Below are 22,493 nucleotides of genomic sequence, written 5' to 3'. Positions count from 1 at the left end.
CTTGCAACATCAGAAATCCATAGGAACTAAAATGGGTTCAATCGGAGCTCTCTAGGTCCATAAGTGAGTTTTGGTCAAAACTCACTTATCGACCTAGAGAGCTCCGATTGCACTCATTTTAGTTCCAGTGGATTTCTGAAATTGCAAGGAGTTCAAATATACTATTCGTTGTTTATTTTTGCTTCTTCAAATGTATTAAAATGTTATGAAAAAATTGACTAATGTTGTTCTGCTGATAAAAAAAGAGAAGAGAGAGAAATATAATGAAGAAAAGAAAACGATAGAAAAAGTCAAATTGTCATGACGGTAAAATAGAAAATGTATTTTAAAAAGTACGTTCTTTGATAAATATCAAAATAATATACACCTTTTGATAAATTTAAATCTCTACCTACGTTTTTTAGTAAATTGCTGAAGTTTATGTAAATAGCCATCATTATTAGACCCATTTCTTATTAAATAAAAAATCCTTTAAGAATTAAGATTCAAATTTTAAAATTTTTAATTATCTATGAAAAAACTTGTACCATTACCGGAGGATAATTCACACTCCAATGTTCAACGCTATTTTTTCGCTCGGATATTTAGAAAAATGAATTGATAATATAGCTGCTGGTAGAAGGGATAATATTGAAATTAGGCGTGTCTTTTTGATAAAAAACCAAAATATGACGGCAAATTTCAGAACTTCAGGTGCGCCATGTGAAACGCCGTACATACTTTGTTCAGCTTTCCCGATTTGCTTTCTTAGTCACAGAAACAAAACCAAACAATTCGTTTCAAAACATTATCATATGCGATCGAACGCCTCGTCGTGTCTCCTGTTTTCCCAGCCCAATTCCTCGAGAAGACCGCCGACGGAGTAGAATCTTCCGGTGACGCTAAAGCAAATCCTAGGGCTCTTCCCGTCCACCAGGATATCCGATCCAGGCGAGGCGGCCATCTCTTTTTTTTTTTTTCGATCATGAAGAAGACGAAATCGAACAAGGCTACTTCGCAGGAGCAGCAGAACGATCACACCCCATCCTCCAAGTTACTCAAATTGCTCGATCCCGAGGCCTCCTGGGATAAGGTACCTGGTCAAATTGCTCTGAGTCTCGTGTCTTCATAAGCTTCTAGGAACTATCTGATCGCACGGGATTTAGGGTCTTCTGCGAGATCTGGTCTTGATTGATCGTGAAATACGTGCCTCTCTTTGTTGTAGGATAATTTGGGGGATACCCTGCACTGGATCCGCCAGGGATTGGGTATTTTGTCCGGGTTGTTGTGCGGCGCCGTACCCTTGATTGGGGCTTTCTGGATTGTTGGGTAAGTCCTGCGATTGTCCACTCCCTGAATGACTTGCTTTGATTTTCTGCAAATGATTTTCTTCGATTATCCTACTATAGTCATCTGAATAACTAAGTCCACAACTCCTCACTTCTATGTGATATTTTTGCTCTCATACTCGTTTTTACCAGCACAATCGACATTTAGTTCATTCTTATTTTTCCAGAAAAAAAAAAAGAAGAAGGAAAATTAATTTAGTCATTTGTAGGGACGGTAACAAATACCTTGAGTATCTTCCTGTACCCCTGACCCTATTATTTCAGATTCAGATAGTTATTACTATATTTGTAATCGTGTTCAGGTTCAGGTAGTTATATTATTTGTAATCAGCTTCAAGTTTGCTAACGTATTTGGATAGGGTTTAGGTAGTAGAATAGAGATTGAAAAGTGAATATTTAAATGGATTTGAATTGTAGGCAGTTGTTTGGGTACAAGTAGTACCTGAAAATTTGGGTACTTAATCACCTAACCCACTCTTTTATTGACATTTTATAAGGGTAATCAAGTTTGTACTCCTCCCATCATCATCAAATTGTGTTTGTCCCAATTATTTGGGTTCGCCTTGTTCCTCCATTGAGCTTAATATAAGGGTATATCTAGGTTTTAAATATAGTTTTGTGCTAGTTGGCACGGATGGAACAAGATGTTCTGCCTCCCAATCGACATGTGAAAAGCCCAAAACCCTCATTACACAACTTGCCTTGGTCTTTATAGACTTCGAATCACATCATGCTTCTTTTGGGAGAAGTTTTGAACCATTATTGAGGGATGCTCCAAATCAAAAGCTTATCCTTCATTGTAAAAAGCTTGAATGGTTCATTTATCATGAAGGGGAAGCTTCATGTAGGCTTCCTCGAACAACGACCATGTGAGCACTCACATAATGCATCTTTGAGGCTTTCATAGGGTATTCAACGATGACCCACCTCCTTCATGTAGTTTATGAAAGACAAAAGCATTGCGACGATGCAAGACATGGTGAGTTTTTCGATCATTCCATGATACTTCTAGGAATGTGAAGTTTTCATCCTCCGTATTGGGTTTTCTCCTCCCTTGCCACTCATGATCCGCCTCCTCCTCTGCATCAAGTTTTCTCCTCCTTCACCTAGGGGGAAACAACCACTAGTACTCTCACCCGTGCTAGTTGGCACATCATCTATTTGGATCAATGGCCTTGTCTGGAGAAGACTGCAACTCGACTAGAGGGGGAGGGGAGCATAGTCGACACCCCTTAATCAATATTTTTTGCAGAACAAACACAAATAAATGTCAATTTCACGTAGGGTCTTCGTGTGCATTTGGTTGTTCATTTAAGTATAGATTACTTGTCAGTGAGTCACATTTGAAAGATTCCATTATACCTACCCCTTTATAAGAGGTAATGGGGCAATCCTTTTATAATTCATACAAAGGATATTTACACAGAAAACTCTCCTCTCAAAGATGATAAAATATAAAGCTAAGAACGATAGGCTTACTAAGATCTTGAGTTGAAGCATTCAACCTTGTTCAAGCCTTGGAGGCCTTTAAGCAACGTAGGCACTTGTTTAAAGCAAGTTTAATAATGATTTTATGGGCTCTTCAAAAGCTTTTATGAATAGGTCTCCAATGACTTTATTTGACCTACCTTCAATCGTCTGATTGGACAAATGCAATCGTTGACAGCTAACTACTATATTTCCAGTTGACTGGATTAAATTTTAAGTTGACTACTCATGCCTCTAGTCAACTGGAAACTAATGTAGTTGACTATTGCTTAGACAAAAATATTATGTTCATTGAACCCTCACATTTGGCTTATTAAACTCTCCATCATTTGAGTTCACCCTCCAGTCGATTGGATTTTGTGTACTTCCGCTCGACTTTTTGCGCCCTTGTTAGCCTATCTAAAGTTCCGGGATAGAGCTAAGTTGCAAACTTTGAATCAGGACCTGATGTTCCTTAATCGAATGCTTCAGCCAAACCACTAGTTAATAGTCTACCCCTACCTACTTAACCACATCATCCCCAATGATACTACCCAAAAGAAAAAGCCCAAGATTTTACGTCACTCTTAATTCCTCACAAATTTCATGCCTTTAGGTCTTTAACTTTATTGACATGCCTTTTTGCCCTTGAGTTCACCTCATGTCGACCCTTTAGTTTCTCAAATACATTAAGCTCCACCTTCCTTCTATTCTTCTTCCCTCGCATGCGAGACTACTTGCTTTGGGCCACCCCAGAGTACACCTTGTGTTAAGTCATCAGTACCTCGGATGCCCTAAACTACTTTCTTGATCCATATGTCATCCTTCTTTCCTTGCATTCTGAGTTTACCTCAGAGTACAACTTGCCTCAGGTCTTTAGTCCCTCAAAAACGCCAAGCTTTGTGAGTTTGTTTCACATAACCTCTTTCTCCCTTTGTCTTTTGAAACTACCTGTGTGTGCCTTTCGAGCCATTGAACCTAAACCAACAAACTTGACCACATCAAATCATTTAACAAACCAACTTGATCACATCGAGTTATCAATTGAAGTTTCATTTCCCAAACATCTTGTTCTGGTTGGAGACTGAAACTCAATTTGGAATGAAATTTCAAATCTTGGGTTATATTTCTTTGCTCTCTCTTTTACAGGTTTATGTGCTCTGATAGAGGACTCTTCTAACTATATAAGTTATTTGTCACCTTTGAATATGTTTATACCATGTAATTTATTTTCTCTCATGTTATCATCTGTTTGAACTATACCTAATTGCTCTTGGATATTAATTTTTTAAATTTTTTTTAGCTTTACATACTCATTTTAAGTTATTCTCATCTTTGCTACATTAAATTTTTGTGTGTTATGTCTTAATAGGTCAACACTCTAACCCATAAAGGGAGGTTGGTTTCTCTACAATCTTATAAAATTTTCCTTTTAGCCTAAAAATCATTTAGCAATCACAAACCACTTAGTCTTACTCCTATTAATATTATCTTTACCATTTTTTTTGCTGAATGATGGATCAAAGATATGTTAAACTCTTAGTTATCTGAATTTCTTGACTATCCATTTTAAAATTGATTCATTTCTTATTGCTGAAACTATATTTTATGTATTAAATTTTGGTTCTACTGATTTTAAGACCTTTAGCTCATAAAATTTTATCTTTAATTCAAGCTTGACATTGTAATCTAATTACACTCAAAATATAAAAAGTTCTATAAATGACTTACATTAAAGAAGCTTATCTTTTATGTGGTTGTCTGGTTCATTTATTACTAATGCAAACAAGTAGACTTAGAGATGACTTTTAATATAAGCCCATAACTATTGAAAAATCTTTATTCTCGCTATCAGGAGATTTACCACTAGTAATAATATTAGGGTATGTTTCTTTTATGATATTAGTGGAATTACTAGAGATTCGTATCCTCTCTAAGATCCACCTTCTAGAGACTTTATAAGAGTTTGCTAAATCAATAGAAATTATAAGATCGGTTCTATATTTTCTTATTTGTTATCTTATTGAATAAATGACTACTACGGTTAACAACAACAACAACAAGCCTTATCCTACTAGGTGGGGTCGGTTATATAGATCATTCTACGTCATTGCACTCTATCCCTTACTATATTATCATTTATATTTAAATAAATTTTATTTTATTCTATTACGGCTAACCAACTCTATTTTAGTTTTTCTCTTTCTCGTTTGATGTGCATATTTGTCATAGTTTCATATCGCTTAATCGGACATTTATTAATCGTCTAGGTACATGTCTGTATCATCTTAAACGTGTTTCGGAGTTTTCCTCAATAGATGCAATTTGACTTTCTTTCTAATGCTCTCATTTTTTATTCTGATTATCCTTGTATGTCCATACATCCATTTTAACATCATTATCTCTGCTCATGCCTTATATGCCCATACATCCACCTTGCGCTAACCTCCATTTCAACCATCCTGCTTGTATTCTATGTAAGATATCTCTTTCAATCCCTCCATTATTTTAAAAAAATGATCCTAAATACTTAAACCTCTCAGTCCAAATAACTCGTCATCTCTTATCTTAACAATTATCTCATTACGTCTAATATTGCTAAACTTAAATTTCATATATTCTATCTTTACTTTACTAAGTCTAAAACTTTTCATTTCTAGTATTTTCCGCCAAGATTCTAGTTCAGCATTTACTCCTTCACGTGCCTTATCTACTAAAACAATATCATCTACAAATAAAATGCACTATGGTACTAAATGAGTTGAGTTCGTCCATGTTTAGTGTAAAAGATAGGGACTTAGAGCTGATCCTTGATATAACCCTATTGGTTCAATATATGTTACATTAACACCTCTCTTTTTTAGAATTCTCCATATAATTTCTTTGAGACTTTATCATAAGTTTTTTCTAAGTTAGAATAACATGTATAGATCTTGCTTTTGCTCCCGCTACTTTTCAATTAGTTGTCTGAGAAGATGTATAGCTTCTATTGTCGACGTTTCAAGCATGAATCCAAATTGATTTTCGGTTATGTCTTTTTCCTTAATTTTTTTTCTACTACTCTTTCTCAAAGTTTCATGGTGCATACTTTAGAATGGTGCATCTAGGTGTTGGGTTAAGCCTTGGTATGCCATACACATGGTTGTTTCCTTAAAATTGACGAGTGGAGTTATCAAATTAATGCAGTCCCTCTTATGAACAATTTGAATGCTCATACTTAATCCATAGTTTATGCTTTTACTTCAAAAGTGAATTAGAATGATAACCATTCAATTTCTTTTCTATTTATTCTTTTTTCTAATGCTATTCAACGAATAAACAAAAAAAGACCATAGACTCACTCTACCACTTCCTTATTCGGTCTTTGCATAATATAGTCTTTTTAAGCCTGAGCTTTTGCGCAATTTTGATTTGGCAAGGTTTTGAACGAGAATTACACTATTTAGCAAGACAAGAGGCTTAATTATTCAAATGTTTTAAGGAGTTTAAAGCTATGGTTGACTTAACTTATTTTTTTTTGTGTGTATACTATTTGATTTTTATTGTATATAGCCTCTTCCTCAAATGCAATCATTGTTGAGACCGACATTTCAAATCTTGAGCCATGGCAGTTCGCACAGGCAAAACTTTTTGTTCTGTGCTGACCAGCATGCAGGAAGGTCTCAGTACCTTGATACAACAGACAAATCTTCTTTCCTCCACGTCTTCAACCATTCAACACATCTTCTCCCCTTTGATAGACCTGACGATGAACTCAACGCTCACATGCCATGTGACACACCATTGCTCAACGTAGAGCAGACATTGATTTCATTTTTTGTGCGTCCTTTTCGAAGCCCTAATGCCAAACACGTGTGTTTTGCCTTCCACACAATTGTTGCTCCTGCAACTTCCACTCATATGGGATCTCCTTCCACTGCGTTTTGCCTGCTCCTTCTGCATCTGACCACTCATTGGGTTCAGTACACAAGTTCTTCCTCCACCCCTACTTCTTTCTCCTCCTCATCCTCCTTGGAGCGACCAACACTTGGCTACTCTTCTTCCTCCACTGCCTTCTCTTATTCTTCTTTTCTTCCTTCCTTTGGCATACTTCTGACACTGATACAACACCGATGACACTAACTCGAGCCATTGAGGATCATAACCTCTGTTCAGTTCGAGATTTCAAACATTGTTTGAGAAATAACCACTTTCAAAACCTTACCAGATTAACCAATTCAACTAAAAGCAGTACTGTTCAAGTCCAAAAAATTGTAATTATACTAAACTTGATGGACCCATGTTACTTCACCTATTCTTCCTTTCCCAATCTTGTTGAGAATAAAAAAAATCATTTTATTAGTCAAAGAAAATAAATAAAGAAATATTATGTTTGTATAGCTAAGAACTACTTAGAACTTCATGGATAAATATAAAATGTAAAACTATAATATTAACTCCAGGCTATGGTTACCTTAAAGAGAAGGGATAAAGAGAGGAGGGAAAGAAAAGGAGAGAAGGGGATGAAGGGAAGGAAGGCATAAGTGGATGAAGCCATAAGATTGGTTACTTGATGAAAAAGAAAGGTGGAAAAAGAGATAAAAAGGTTGGAAAGGACCGATTATCCTTGTTATCTATCCATCACATCTCTGCCAAATCCATCTACTTCCATCACTTCTTCGAAGCCACCCGATTGCTAATTATAACCTTCAACAAGCACCACATCGACATTATCACAAACATCTTCCCCCTCAACCTCCAATCTGTCACTTGAGGTCACAAGATTCCTTGTGGTTTCTTAATTCTCTCCCCCTTGTCTTTGACCCTTTACAGCTTGTCGATCTATTTAAATGTTGCATCCTTGGCTTGTTTGTTGATCATAAGGACATGTAAGAGCAGAGATGCCCTGTCCATCTTGAATATGTTTGGAATGACAATGCCGGTAGAAGTTTTGGTTTAACTTCTCCAGTTGCTACAACTTCACGTGGTTGAGTCTCCTCAAGGACATTGGTTGGCCATCGCCCTTGCTACTTTGGGTGGGACTTTTTTGGGTTTTTCAAGGTGGCCATGCTTGTCACCTTGTGGACCAATGTATTGATGTCTATATAATGTTATGAATGATGAGCATCATATTGGGTTATAGAGGTGAAGGACACGGTGGTCTTTTATCATTTGCAGTCTACAATCCATCAGAGTTTTCTACAAAGAAGGGGTATGTAGTTCTCTCCCTTTTCAGGAAATTAAAATCCCTCAAATAATTATACCCCTAATGTTCTTCCTTAAACTGGGGTATACACAACAATTGAAGCATAGTTTGTCACATGAAATAGAAAAAACATATAAGATGTGTAGCACATGTGATATGGTTGAGTGCTTTGGTGGTGGTCTGGTGCAATGTTGAAGTTATTCTATTTATGTGTTACATAGTATAATCTTCTCCACCCCACAAGTCAAAGATGCTGCATGAGTTTGAATTTGTGATGCTAAAAAAGGGCACTCTGGTGCATGGAGCTCTTGCCAATGCGGGATCTCGGGAATGGTCGGACCACATTGGCTCTATTGTTCCCACTGTGAGAAAGAGAAAAAATTTAAAGGTTGTAAATGAGAGATATAAATTGAGATTGAGATCACACAAGATAGAGGTGAATTTTGTGTACAAAACATTTTAAGATGAACTTAAAAATTTTATTTAAAAATCAAATTAGATGTTTTTATTTTGCAAGGATTGAATACTGGTAATCAAAACAATCCAGCACAAAATAAGATCACTGTAAATCCAAAATATTTATATTTAGACCTCCAATGGCCCACCCAATTTTATATGAGTTCAGGAATTTTTATCATGGCGAAGAATTAGGATACAGGATACAAAAATCCCACATTGTTAACATACAGAAGGGACCACAATTGCAAAGCAAGTAGTGGAAAAAGTAAATTATACTTGCTCTTCTTAAGAGCACTTACAACACGTCTAATCAAATTTATAGAAAGAACTTTACAAAACAGTAAAACAAAATGCCATAGGAGAAATAATTAACACAGAATTTTACTGTTCCTTCAATCACCGTTAGATGAATATTAAAATGAACACAACAAGTGATTCTTCTATTTGAAGTTTCTCTTGCACTGTAGTACGAGGAGCATATATGACAGTATTTTTTAAAATTTGTTTTCAAATCAAGGTTCCAATATTGGTATAGAAGGAAGTGTCTCTTCTTTCATACCAAATTAATATAGCACCAAATTGAATTCTCAAATCACAAAAAATTCGGAATACTAGGATGAAATTGATGAAACACTAGATAACTATCATACATAGGAACAAGCCTCATACAGAGAATTAAAGAGGAAATTTTATTAATTGAAATTTGATTACTACATAGAACATGACACTTTTATAAACTCAATACCAACTAAATTTGAAAAGAAATATCATTAATTGGGAAACACGATATTCCAATGTACTCTTATCAAATTAAGAACTTCTATCAGACTAAAATACACCCATTAAACTCATATTATATAAAAATTGTTAACACCTAAAATAAGACAATTACTAAAATCAAATACAAAGTCAAATTTTATATTTTAAACAAAATGACTTTGATTTTAGTAATTGTCCTTTTAATGGTAGAATTATTATGCTTTTCAATTCGTAAAATTTCTTTCTTGTTTTCGTTGAATCTATAAAAGTTCTGTGTATGTACTATACTAGTTTATTTCCTGATTTATTCTCTATGTGACATCTCTTCCCTGTGTGACATAGATATTCAGCGCTTTATTAATTTTTTTCCAAATTTTTGTGTGATTTTAGGGGTCAATTTTATGTGGCGTCAATTTGGTATTAAAGTCGATTCCTATCTTTGTATTCTATCCCCCACCATCACCTAAATCGTCTTCACCTTTACGAATCTACTTGTCCATCACCTCCCCAACTTCCGCAAGATGTCACCACTTTGTCCGTGACACCTTCTTAACCCAACGTCATCATCCCTCCCATCCGTTTGCTCTCTCGCCACTATCCCCTTTAGAAAACACCCTTCCTTTTGATTCTCATCATCATCCTTATTCCCTACTCTTACAGCCAGAAGGAATGCTCACTAAGCTTCAATAATAAGCTTCTGCTAAAGAGTGAAGACTTCGGCCTCCCATGCCTACTATGACCCTCCAGTTTTGCATGTTGCAAATGACCCTCAACCTCCAATAAGCTTCATAAAGTGCTTCCTTAGAAGTTAAACTTCCATTTGTCCTTATTTCTAGAAAGAGTGTCTCTTCTTTTTCTTTCCCATTTCCAAAAGAATGAATACCATATTCACATTTCAAATAGCATAGATACAACATCTATAGGATAACTTCCATCTTGAGAGTTAATTGTTGGTTTTGTCCGGAATCCCTCCTTATTTGTAATCCAATACATAAATCAATTGGTTTCATCAGATTAGCTATATGACTCTATATACCTTTAAGTTGTATGGCATGATTTGTGGTCCTCTTTGCGAATCCAATGCACTTACTTCTCCACTGCTCATATTTGATCGCTTAAGGTATGCCATGACTCCTCTTCATCATTTCCTTCACGATTTTCACCTACCATCAATGAACTTTTAATTAAAATAAAGGAGTTGAGCTTAAAAAATCTACTATAACTTAACCCTACAAGAACTCTTACCAAACTAAAAGATACCCATTAAACTCTTACCATATTAAAAAATACCAACGCCTAAGATAGAAGAATTATTAAAATCAAATATAAATTTTAAGATTAAATAAATTCTTTTTGCAATATATATATATATATTCTTAAAAAATATGTGCCATTGGGTTTGATAAAGCTTATTCAACAATTAGAAACGGTATAAAAAAATGAAATTCAAATAGTTGTTTTCAAATTATTGTTATGTGGTTTCTTTTATATATTAAAGAATTTTCTAGTTCTACAATTTGAAATCATTTAAATATTAATAAAGTTATAGCATTAGCAAATATTAGAAAACGTAATCACATAATATGGTTAGATTTAATTAATTTGAAATTGTACAAAGTAAAACCTAAATTCTCGTGTATTGGGAACCACGAGTTAGGTCTTTATATAGAAAAGAAGATATACACCAAAAGACAAAAATACCCCTATAATTATTCTAACATTCCCTCTCAAGCTTGAGAATATAGATCATATACACCAAACTTGTTACATATGTAATCAATCCGGGGACCTCTAAGTGACTTAGTGAATATATCTGCTAGCTGATCATTTGAGTTGACAAAACTAGTAGATATTTCTCCAGATATGACTTTCTCTCTGACAAAGTGACAGTCAACTTCAATATGCTTTGTTCTCTCATGAAATACTGGATTTGAGGCAATATGCATAGCGGCCTGGTTGTCACGTATGAGTGACATTTGTGTAACCTCTCCAAACCTTAGTTCCTGAAGCAACTGTTTTAACCATATAAGTTCTTGACTAGCAATAGGCATAGCTCGATACTCTGCCTCTGCACTGGATCTTGCCACAACATTCTGTTTTTTACTTTTCCAAGAAACAAGGTTACCTCCGACAAATATACAAAATCCAGAAGTGGATCTTCTATCAGAGGGAGATCCTGCCCAATCTGCATCAGAATATCCCTCGACTTAAGTATGTCCTTTGTCTTCATATAGAAGACCCTTTCCTGGTGCACCCCTGATATATCGAACAATGCGAGTCACGGCATCTCAATGTTCTTTGCATGGAGAGCTAAGAAACTGACTTACTACACTTACTGCAAATGAGATATCCGGACGAGTGACAATAAGGTAACTTAGTTTCCCTACCAATCGCCTGTACCGTTCAGGATCTGAAAGAGGCTCCCCTTGATTTGGTAGGAGCTTGACATTAGGATCCATGGGATTGTCGACTGTCTTTGAGTTTAGCATTCCTGTTTCTTCCAGAATATCCATTGCATACTTCCTTTGGGATATAATGATCCCATCTTTAGACTGTGCCACTTTTATCCCTAGAAAATATTTGAGTTTGCCGAGATCCTTTGTCTGGAAATGTTTAAAAAGGTGTTGTTTTACTTGTGAAATCCCAAGATGATCATTACCAGTGATGACGATATCATCAACATAAACCACTACATAGATGCATCCAGTAGATGAGTGGCGATAAAAGACAGAATGATCAGCTTCGCTTCGAGTCATGCCAAACTATTGAATTACGGTACTAAATCTACTGAACCATGCTCTGGGTGACTGCTTGAGACCATATAAAGATTTCCGCAAACGACATACAAGACCAGAAGACTCCCCCTGAGCAACAAAACACGGAGGTTGCTCCATATAGACTTCTTCGAGTAGGTCACCATGTAAGAATGCATTTTTGATGTCCAACTGATGAAGGGGCCAATGGCAAATTGCAGCAATAGACAGAAAAAGGCACACAGAGGACATCTTGGCAACAGGAGAAAAAGTATCTCCATAATCCAATCCAAATACCTGAGTATAGCCTTTAGCGACAAGACGAGCCTTAAGTCGATCAACCGTGCCGTCTACACCAACTTTCACCGTAAACACCCATCGACAACCAACCACTGACTTTCCAGGAGGTAGAGGAACGAGGTCCCAAGTCCCACTGCTCTGTAAGACACTCATTTCATCAAGCATAGCCTGTTTCCAACCTGGATGGGCAAAGACATCACCTGCAGTCTTTGGAAGAGAAATAGACGACAAGGAAGACAGACAATAATAATAGGATGGTGAAAGACGATGATAGCTTAAAGAAATATAGTGAGGTGAAGGATTACGAGTAGAACGTGTACCCTTTCGAAGTGCAATAGGAACCTCAGAGTCAGGAGATGGGACCGGAGGAAACGGCGAAGGACTTGGCTCCAAAGATGTGCCCACAGTAGTGTTAGTGTTGGTCGACGGCAAAGCAGAACGAGGACGACGCTGATAAACCTGCAAAGGAGGAGACGAGACTGGAGATGATAGAGGCGCCTCCGAAGGACAAAAGATAGTTACTGGTGCAGGTGGAGAGGGAGAAACCTCAGCCTGTGAAGTGGAAGGACCAAAAAAAGAAACCGACTCAAAGAATGTGACATCAGCAGAGATGCAGTACCGACGAAGAGTAGGGGAATAACATTTGTACCCTTTCTGAGACCGTGGGTACCCAAGGAACACACACTTATGAGACCAGGGAGAGAGTTTGTCAATGCCGGGATCAAGAGCATGAGCAAAACATATAGAACCAAAGACCCGAGGTGGTAGAGGATGAAGGGACTGATGCGGATAAAGTACCTCATGAGGTATTTTACCCTGGAGAGTGGTTGAAGGCATGCGATTGATGAGATAACACGCAGTAAGTACGACATCACCACAAAACTGATGAGGGACATGAGAATGGAGAAGAAGAGTCCGAGTGGTCTCAAGAAGATGACGATTCTTGCGTTCTGCAACCCCATTCTGTTGAGGGGTATGAGGGTAAGACGTGCGATGCAACACACCATGAGATGCCAAAAAGCTACGAAACTGAGTAGACAAATACTCGCGTGCATTATCACTTTGCAAAGTTCGAAGGGAAGTACCAAATTGAGTTTTTATTTCAAGGAAGAAGGATTCAAAAATAGAAAACAATTCTGAACGATCCTTCATCAGATATAACCATGTACAACGGGAAAAATCGTCTATAAAAGTAACAAAATACCTTGACCCCATTGTAGAAGAAACACGACTCGGACCCCAAACATCAGAATGAACCAAAGCAAAGGGAGACATAGCCCGACTCTCAATGCGAGGAGAAAAAGAACTACAAATATGCTTACCCAATTAACACGACTCACAAGATAAAGACTCTAAGTGAGAAAGACTAGGATGTAACTGTTTCAATTTATGAAGACCTGGATGTCCCAACTGAGCATGAATAAGTAGTGGAGATGCCGCCGCCGAACCAACAAAAGAGGGTTGTTGAAGCCGATATAGGCCATGGGATTCACATCCGAAGCCAATCATCCTCCCCGTACTCCGGTCCTGTAAGGAAACAGATGTGTTAGTAAAAGAAATGACACAATCAAGAGATCGAGTAAGTTGACTTATTGACAATAAATTAAATGGAGCGCCGGGAACATAAAGAACATTATGAATGGAAAGAGATGAAGAAGGATGAACAATACCAATACCCTGGGATTGAGTTTGAGAACCATTGGCCATAGTGACCATTGGTAGAGTACCAGAAGTAGTGAGAGAGGAAAATAAGGATTTATTACCAGTGATATGATCGGTGGCCCAGAATCAAGAACCCAAGGACTCGAAGAACGAGATATACCAACAAAGGAAGTACCAACGTGTGCAATGGTAGCAGTGGAACCAGAAGCCTGACGATCCTCAAACCATTTCAGAAAGTCAGTATAGGAAGGTGTTGGAGTCGGATCATGTGGTAACTGGGAAGTGGAAGCTGAAGAAGCAACAGAACTCTGAACGATCTGAGCAGCACGAGGAGGACGACCATGTAGACTCCAGCACTTATCAATCGTGTGCCCCGGTTTGTGGCAATGATCACACCAAGGGCGTCCTTTGCCACCCTTGCGAGGTGGAGGTCCTTTGTGTCGAGAGACCAACGCTGACGAGTCGGCAGGTATCGTCAAGACTTTGGCCGGGACACGGAGAAGAGTCGTCCAGGTATTGTCCATGGTAGCTTCTGTGGGGCTATCCAGGATCTGATCACAAACATGAGAATAATCTGTGGGCAGACCATATAAAGCCAGAGACATAAAAAATTTCTTCCGATTTTCAAGCTCTTCAGCAGGATTGGCCGCAGGTGGGAGCAGCTCATTGAAATCACAAAGAAGACTAGACACTAAACCCAGATAAGTTGACATTGAATCCTTAATCTGATGAGCGCTGAGGATGGTCATGAGATCTTCACAAACTTGATAGAGTCGTCGAGAGGTGTTTGTAAAGAGTTGTTGAGCCTGTGTCCAAACAGCTTTACAGGTTTTGTGAGTACGGAAGACATCCCTGAGAGATGGATGGATGGTGGCTCGGATAATACAACACAACTGAGCGTCAACCTTCTTCCATAGAGGACGATCGGCGTCTTGAACATCTTCTTCAGTTTGAGTGAGATGTGTCTCATACCCCTGTCCAACAAGCCAAAGTTCAATGTGAGATGCCCAGGAGATATAATTTTTACCATCCAACTGCTCGGAAGAAAGGGGTGCAGTAATATGGTTGGTAAAGATTGAAATATCTGGCTTTGGGGCGTCAGATGTAGCCATGAATAGATAAACTGAGCTTGCTTCTACTGAAAGAGATTGCTTCTTCAGGCGGCGGGCTTGTTGGCTGCTGGTGACAGAGCAGGGGCAGAGGTGAAGGTTAACGAGTGATCTGAAGGCACGAAAGGAGGACCTGGGCTCGTGCTCCTCTGCTTGTTGGCTGCTGGTGACAGAGCAGGGGTAGAGGTGAAGGTTAACGAGTGGATCTGAAGGCACGAAAGGAGGACCTGGGTTCGTGCTCCTCTCCCGCGAGGGATCAGAACGCAGAAGCAATCCTTGGTCGCGAGACGGGGGTCACGAAAGGAGGACCTGGGCGCAGGGGTTCGTGCACAGGGGTTGGTTTGTGCTCAATCCTTGGTCGCGAGCCTCAGAGGAAGCAGCCGTCGCCCCCTACACGCTGGATGGCTATAGAGAACTTGCGGAAGAGGAGGCGCGAGCTCAGAGAGGAGGCGGCTGTTTCTCGGAAGGAATCGGCCGAGGCGGAGGGGCTTCGACCGTTCGCCGGGGCTTCTGCAGAAGAAGGAGCAGCTGTTCCTCGGAAGGAATCGGCCGAGGCGGAGGGGCTTCGACCGTTCGCCGGGGCTTCTGCAGAAGAAGGAGCAGCGTTGTCTCTGTCGGCGCCGACGCAGAGTTCAACGGAAAGGGAGTTTGATCGAGTACTCAACTCGGTGTTAGAGGAGTTGGTCGGGGGCGCAGCCGCGATGCGGGATCTGGAAGCGAGAACAGAAAGACGGCGTGACAGAAAGATGGCACGGGTAGAGGAAAGAAATTAGGGTTTTAACTTGGCTCTGATACCATGTACAAAGTAAAACCTAAATTCTTGTGTATTGGGAACCACGAGTTAGGTCTTTATATAGAAAAGAAGATATACACCAAAAGATAAAAATACCCCTATAATTATTCTAACAGAAATGCTTGAGTTAAAACTAATTAAGGGTTAGAGATGCGCACTTAGAAAGAAATGGAGGCTCAAGCATCCCCCTAAAAGGGAACAGAGGTGCTTGAGAGCTCCTCATGATAGCTTTGTTTGTGTGCTTCAGGGGGGTGCAAGGAAGGATGTAGCGAGGAAGAGTAGTAACACCAGGCCAAAGTTTGAGCTCAACCTGAATGAAGAGTGTTAGGCAGATGAATGCCACTATTGTTTTCTCCAATGTTTTGTCTGCTTGATTTATGTTGAACCAAACAAGAATAATAAAAACACCTCTTCTTCCCTCTCATCAACTTTCCTTTAAAGAAATGATCAAGTTTTAACTATTCCAGATTTTGTCAAACATATTTAAATTCTCGTCTAAGCCTATGGAAACTTCTAGAAATACAATATCCAAATTGACATAATCTTTTTGGGAAAAACAATGACCCAAATTAATAATAGCTTTAAGATACAAATAAACAAATATCATTGAAGCTCTTACTCCAAAAAGAATCTATTTCTAAAACCAAAAGATTTTTCATCAAAAGTCTTAGCATGACTAGATTGGACCCTCAATTTAGAAACTTAACCACAAATGCTTCAACTGATAAATTCAATAATCTATAAAGATAGATATGGTGGCCTAACTACAAACCCTCTACTTCACAAAATGAGGAAAATGAAGAAAATTAAAACTTGAACTTAATGAATATTGAAGAACTTGAAGATGAAACCTTACCAGGAATACTATGCAAACACTACAATAGCTAGGCAGATACAACTGCTAGGCAGAAGACACCTTCAGTTAGCTTACCAACTCTTATACCCGACAAATAACACAGATTGTATGTTTCAGCAAGATTTACAATAAGGATTTTTTGATGACTTAGACGAATACGTATATATAATTGCAAAAATAACAACTCATATAATCCCAGAAGAATTAATAGAACAAGAAAAATTTGATAAACAACAACAAAACTTGATATATTTTGATGAACAAAAAAATATAATTGCTAGAAAACAATTCAATGAGATCAATCTCATGAATCTAGCACAATCTACCTCTACATCTGCTACATCCAGGCCACTAATGATCTAGGATCCTGAAAGTTCTATGGATTATGGACATGGCCACCCACCAAGGGCAGAAATAACTCCATACACAAACAACAATCCTTTACTTTGAACTATAGGGTAAATAAGGTCACTTGAAATTACTTATTTCGGGAAAAACTTAGTACTAGTGAATATAGCTGAGTGCGACGACCGCTAGATGTATGATACTTATTTAGAACAATGGATTGTCTCTCTTCGACGAGATTACCTAGCTAGGCATGAACTTGACATAGAAACAGGCGAGGCTATGATGCACATAGGAGAAAATTATGTAGATGACGTAGCTAGAGTTGCATGGGAAGTCTATAAACTAAAATTTCCAGAGGAAATTGTTATACCATCCACAGATTTCTAACAGCCAGAGATGGCAATAGATGATTAGATTTAAGACAGAGAGAAACAATGAGAGATTTAGAACAACTTCAACTATTTAATTGGAATTAGATTAAACCTTCCTGCAATGATTTCCTAACACTTACTATAATCTTAAGAAATTATTGTAATCCCGAATTAGGCGAAAGACTATTCAATAAATTACCAGGAGACTTAGGAAAAGAAATTTACAAAGCCTGGATAGACATGAAAGTAACACCCCAATTTGACAATATAAGGGTATGAATACAACATATCATCTAGGTAATCAAGGAAAAATGACTTATCCAAATACAGAAGCAACTTAAAAACCAATAATATGGTTTATGTAGTCAAATATATACTCAACAATGTGGATCAAACCAACATAAACACAGACAACGAAGAAGGTCGGAAACGACTAGCCATCCAAGTTAGTATTTAAGAAAAAGTAAGGAAAAGAAGCTTTATTTAAACAAAGATAACCATGTCAGGAGATTTAAACCAAAGAAAACATATACCAATATTATAACATGTTTTGCTTGTAATGAACCAGGATATTTATTCTCAACATGTCCAAATAGGAAAAACATATATACAAGAGAGACTAAATTAGTCTCTTATACCAATTTAGACTTAATAGAAATACAAGAGCATGTATCTGATACTTCCTCTATCTACTTTATCATTTCACTAGAAGACAGAAGAAATAATGACCTCCTCTGATTATAAACTAATCAACTCGTTCGTAGACATCTTATATACCTTGGCAAAATAATATGGAATCTCTAGTAACCCTTTCCCACTATAACTTGACTTAACAAACCAATGGGAGGACTTAGATGGCTTCAACCTTATGTATACCACAAACTACATCAATAAAACTTGTCGTGCCCAAATGTTCTCATGATTGGATGTTAAAAGATCCTTGTTTTTTATGCGGATTTTATGTAGCCATAGACAAAAGAGGAACTTGTAAACTCTGTAGAAAATAAATCTACAATCTATGCTTGCAACACACTTTTAATATTCTTATACCTACTACTCCAAGTACGAGACACTACACAAATGTGCTCCTTGAAACCAGAGTCTATAGAAGCCAAGCTTGCTAATCTCAATCAAAGCTCTGACCCTACACTTGATCATCGAGGCAAAGGACTTGCGATAAATGAACCTACCTCTGAGACTAACTTGGTTTTCATAAAAAAACTCAGTATTTGCAATATTGGATGAACTACTAATATCAGAGTTTGTTGTTTAGTCAATATTCATGGACATAAATTTACACTTCATGCTTTACTTGATAGTGGGGCCACCAATTCCACCATTATACTATCAATAGTCCCTCCATAACTCATCAAAACTGCTACTCAACTATTGATTAGTATCCAATTTGATGATCAACAACTATCATGCTACAAGTTTGTAACGAATACTCACAATTTTATACCATGATGATTTTGGTTCCTCTCTTTCCCTCCCTAAGCTTTGGACAAAACCTCTCCTACATCCAAATATTCACTTAATCTTTGGATTTAATTTCCTCATTGTTCAAGATAGAGTATTATTACTTACAAAAGACTATTCTATTTTTCTCCCTACACCCATAGTCTCCCCATTTGTTTCTGATTGCCCTTCTACAATGTGTAAGTGTGGTGACACCCATAACCATAAACCACTAAAACAACACCTATTCCTACAATTACTAATAAGGATATCAACTCTACATCTACCTCTACCACTAAGAACAATAGATGTACACACAAAACCACTTGTAAAGGTTCTTGTTTACGAAACCAAGAACTACTTGGTTGTACAAACCCTTATATGGGAAAACTTGTATAAAAGACCTTAGTAGCTCAGACTTAGCCATACCAGAAGATTTATTTTCTCTCACATAGTTGTCTCACTCGATAAATATCCAACTAGACTTGGACTCTCTAATATTTTGATTTTTTTAAAAAAATCATAGGCAAAAACCCTACAAAATATTAGGAACGGGAAAGATCTATTGCATATTAACAATCATAAACTCAGCTCTTACCATCAAAGCTCAAGACTTAAGATATACAAATTGGGAAATGGCAGAATGCACTATGCATATCAAGCAATTACTTGCCCTTGGTGCAATCCAAAGATCCACTCGTAGGCATAGAAGTCCAACCTTTATTGTAAACAAAGAGTCAGAACGGAAACACAGACAATCTAGGATGATTTTCAACTATAAAAGATTAAATGACACTTGCTAGGAGGATGACTAAAATATCAGAGAAAAACCAACTGCTAAATAAGATACAAAACTCAGAATGATACTCAAAATTCGACATGATTTTGGCAAGTTAAAATGAACTCTGATGCTATAGAATGGACAACCTTTTCGTGAAGGATACTTCGAATGAGTAGTCATGCCATTTGGACTTAAAGTAGCACCTCAGATCTTCCAAAAAAAAATGAATAATATTTTTAAAGTTGTTTCTCTATTCACATGTGTGTATATTGATGACATTCTAGTTTTCTCAAAAACAAAAGATTAACACTACGCTTATCTCCACATGGTCTTCAACTTATTTGAAAAACATGGCCTTATAGTATCTTGCAAGAAGATGAAACTAGCCACTAAACACATAATTCTTAGGTGTAGAAATCGGATAAAGAAAATTTTCACTCCAACCTCGTATTTCTTCTAAAATTCTTCCTTTCCTTGACAAAATGGAAGAAACAAAAACTCTTAGAGCATTTTTAGGACTTCTTAATTACGCTCGACATTACCTTAACATTATAGGAAAAATCAGTGGACCATTATGCAACTAAATGTCAAATATGAGAAAAATATTTTAGCCATATTGAATTAGTCAAACAAATTAAAGAAATTGTTAAAACTATTCTAGTCCTAACTCTTCCACTAGATATAGATTGTATGGTAATTGAAACGGATGGGTGTGACTCAAAATGGAGAGGAGTGTTATTAAGAAAAACTTCAAAATATGATCCAAAAACATTTGAAGCTCTATGTAGATACGTTTCATGAAAATATACAAAGAAAAATGTAACTTAAATTTTCCTAGATTATGGAATTCTAGTAGTAATTTATTGCTTTGATACATTTATGCTTTTTATCTGCAACAAGCAAGAGATTACAATAAGAACCGACTATGAAGCGATAGTTAAATAGTAGCAGACAAAGGGTTTAAGGAAAAATTTAAGCACAAAAAGATGACTTAAGTTTACAGTCATAAACAGAGGATTAAAAATTCACTAGGAACATATAAAAGGAATAAATAATTCTCTTTCTGATACTTTATCTAGACTTTTATTTTAACATCACTTAAATATATTACAACCTATGGATAGACAGAAGAAGGTAAGAACGTTCGCAATGAAAACCATGAGATTTGGGAATCAAGAACTACAGCAGTTTACTAGACATGAGGATCAATTCCATTTTATCTCAGGTATCCATGTATACCCACAAAGACTTAATTAGATGGAAAACAGAAAACAGATTAGTATAGTTACCCTAACAGTTAGTGCTCACTGTTAAAAGGGGTTGAGAGTCAAGATAGGTGGGTCTGGTTGGGAAAGGTTTTACAGAAAAGCTTGACCTGCCCAGTTTTATTTGGGGTTATACAAAATTTTCAAACACCAACGCGGACTCAATTTATCAAAAAAATCTCTGAACATAACATGTTCAGGTCGTGTCAAATCTGATCTTGGTTTGGTTTTTTTCTAACTAAAATTCTCTAGGTTTCCTGGATGTGAAATATTAGGTTTCGAGTTCCGGGTCAGACTTTTGAGCTTTACATATAAAAGATGAAAATAAAATTTCCAAATTGGTTGGGTATATAATTATTAGATAATACACAAATATATAATTATATACTATGTAGTTATTACTTGACAGCAGTAAAGAAGATTAAAAAATAGTGAATGAATCAGCATTGGTTTACCCACATTGAACATGAGTAAATTTTCCATAATTTGGTAAGCATAAAATCCCAAAAATCCATCAAACCTGAAAAAATCAACTCCTTTAACAGCTATGCTTAAATTTGTATATGGATTTGAGGTGGCAATGTTTACATATGCATGCCATCTTAGATATATTATATATACATATGTCCACACCAGGTAAAACATTCTTGTTCAATTTGGTTTGCAAACATGCATCTGACTGTTGGCTTAGCAGTTAATTTCTTTATCATATATCTTCATTTCTTAAACATGATTTTTTTACAACTTGACACTCAATCTCATTAAAGTTATCCTTATTATCTCCAGATTTCTGGTGATATCGACCAGCATTGTATATTGTTATTACACCTATGTACTAAAAATTGACGGAGAAGATTTTGGAGGTCATGGTGCATTGCTTCAGGAGGGGCTTTTTGCTTCATTTACCCTATTTTTGGTACGATTCCTTGATCATTTGCTTTAGTCGATTATTATCCGATTCACCTATTTCAATTGTCATGGCATTTTGATGCCACATGACTTCTGTGATTCTTGGCTCAAAGGGCGATAACAGTTTAACACAACAATGTCTTGTTGGATGCAGCTCTCATGGATTGTCGTATACAGTTTACTACATTTTTGAAGACAGTCGTGTACACACTTCTCTATGGAATCTGGATTTAATGCCCCATCGTTTTGGCATTGGAGTGATTGGAATTCTGTTAGGTTACTTTTTATCAAGAATTGTATGGACAGGTGCGCACAAATGCATCACTGCTTAGCGTGATTCGTTTGGTGTGGTGACATGGGTTGTCAACCTATACTTTTGTGTTTGACTATGCTCGACGCCCATGATTTTGAGCAATAATAAGGTGCAGGAGTATTTAAGAGGTTCTTGAACTAGAACGGGTACCATTTGCAAAATGTGGCCATCTGCATCATCTTTGTTTTTAGCTTTTATTTTTTTATATGGCAATAGTGTGATTCAAACATAGTTGAACCGTGACGTTTTACTTTCAGGACCATGATGTATGATCATTTTGCTTCAAGAACTAAAGAGTTTTAACTTTTTCCTACCCCTGCAAAATTGTTTTGAAATGCCCATTGTTCTCATGATCGCAATCAGTTGCTATTTTTAGT

The 22,493-nt window shown here is 37.1% G+C and overlaps 1 protein-coding gene across 1 annotated transcript; it reads left to right on the top strand.

Moving 5' to 3' along the window:
- The first annotated feature begins 736 nt into the window (after positions 1 to 736).
- Positions 737 to 22,429, top strand: LOC121984283 (respirasome Complex Assembly Factor 1-like). The gene is made up of 4 exons (XM_042537146.1): positions 737 to 1,072; positions 1,205 to 1,308; positions 21,681 to 21,810; positions 21,958 to 22,429. Exons 1-4 carry the CDS (start codon positions 965 to 967, stop codon positions 21,994 to 21,996), a joined length of 381 nt encoding a protein of 126 aa, XP_042393080.1. The 5' UTR covers positions 737 to 964; the 3' UTR covers positions 21,997 to 22,429.
- The last annotated feature ends 64 nt before the right edge of the window (positions 22,430 to 22,493 follow it).

Source organism: Zingiber officinale, chromosome 5B, assembly GCF_018446385.1.
Source record: "Zingiber officinale cultivar Zhangliang chromosome 5B, Zo_v1.1, whole genome shotgun sequence".
NCBI classification, from domain to species: domain Eukaryota; kingdom Viridiplantae; phylum Streptophyta; class Magnoliopsida; order Zingiberales; family Zingiberaceae; genus Zingiber; species Zingiber officinale.
This window is presented reverse-complemented; position numbering and strand designations above follow the sequence as displayed.

Coding starts and splice junctions, on each gene's coding strand:
- LOC121984283 (XM_042537146.1), top strand. CDS start 965: ATGAAGAAGACGAAATCGAACAAGGCTACTTCGCAGGAGCAGCAGAAC. Junction 1,073..1,204: donor CCGAGGCCTCCTGGGATAAG/GTACCTGGTCAA, acceptor TCTTTGTTGTAG/GATAATTTGGGGGATACCCT. Junction 1,309..21,680: donor GGGGCTTTCTGGATTGTTGG/GTAAGTCCTGCG, acceptor TATTATCTCCAG/ATTTCTGGTGATATCGACCA.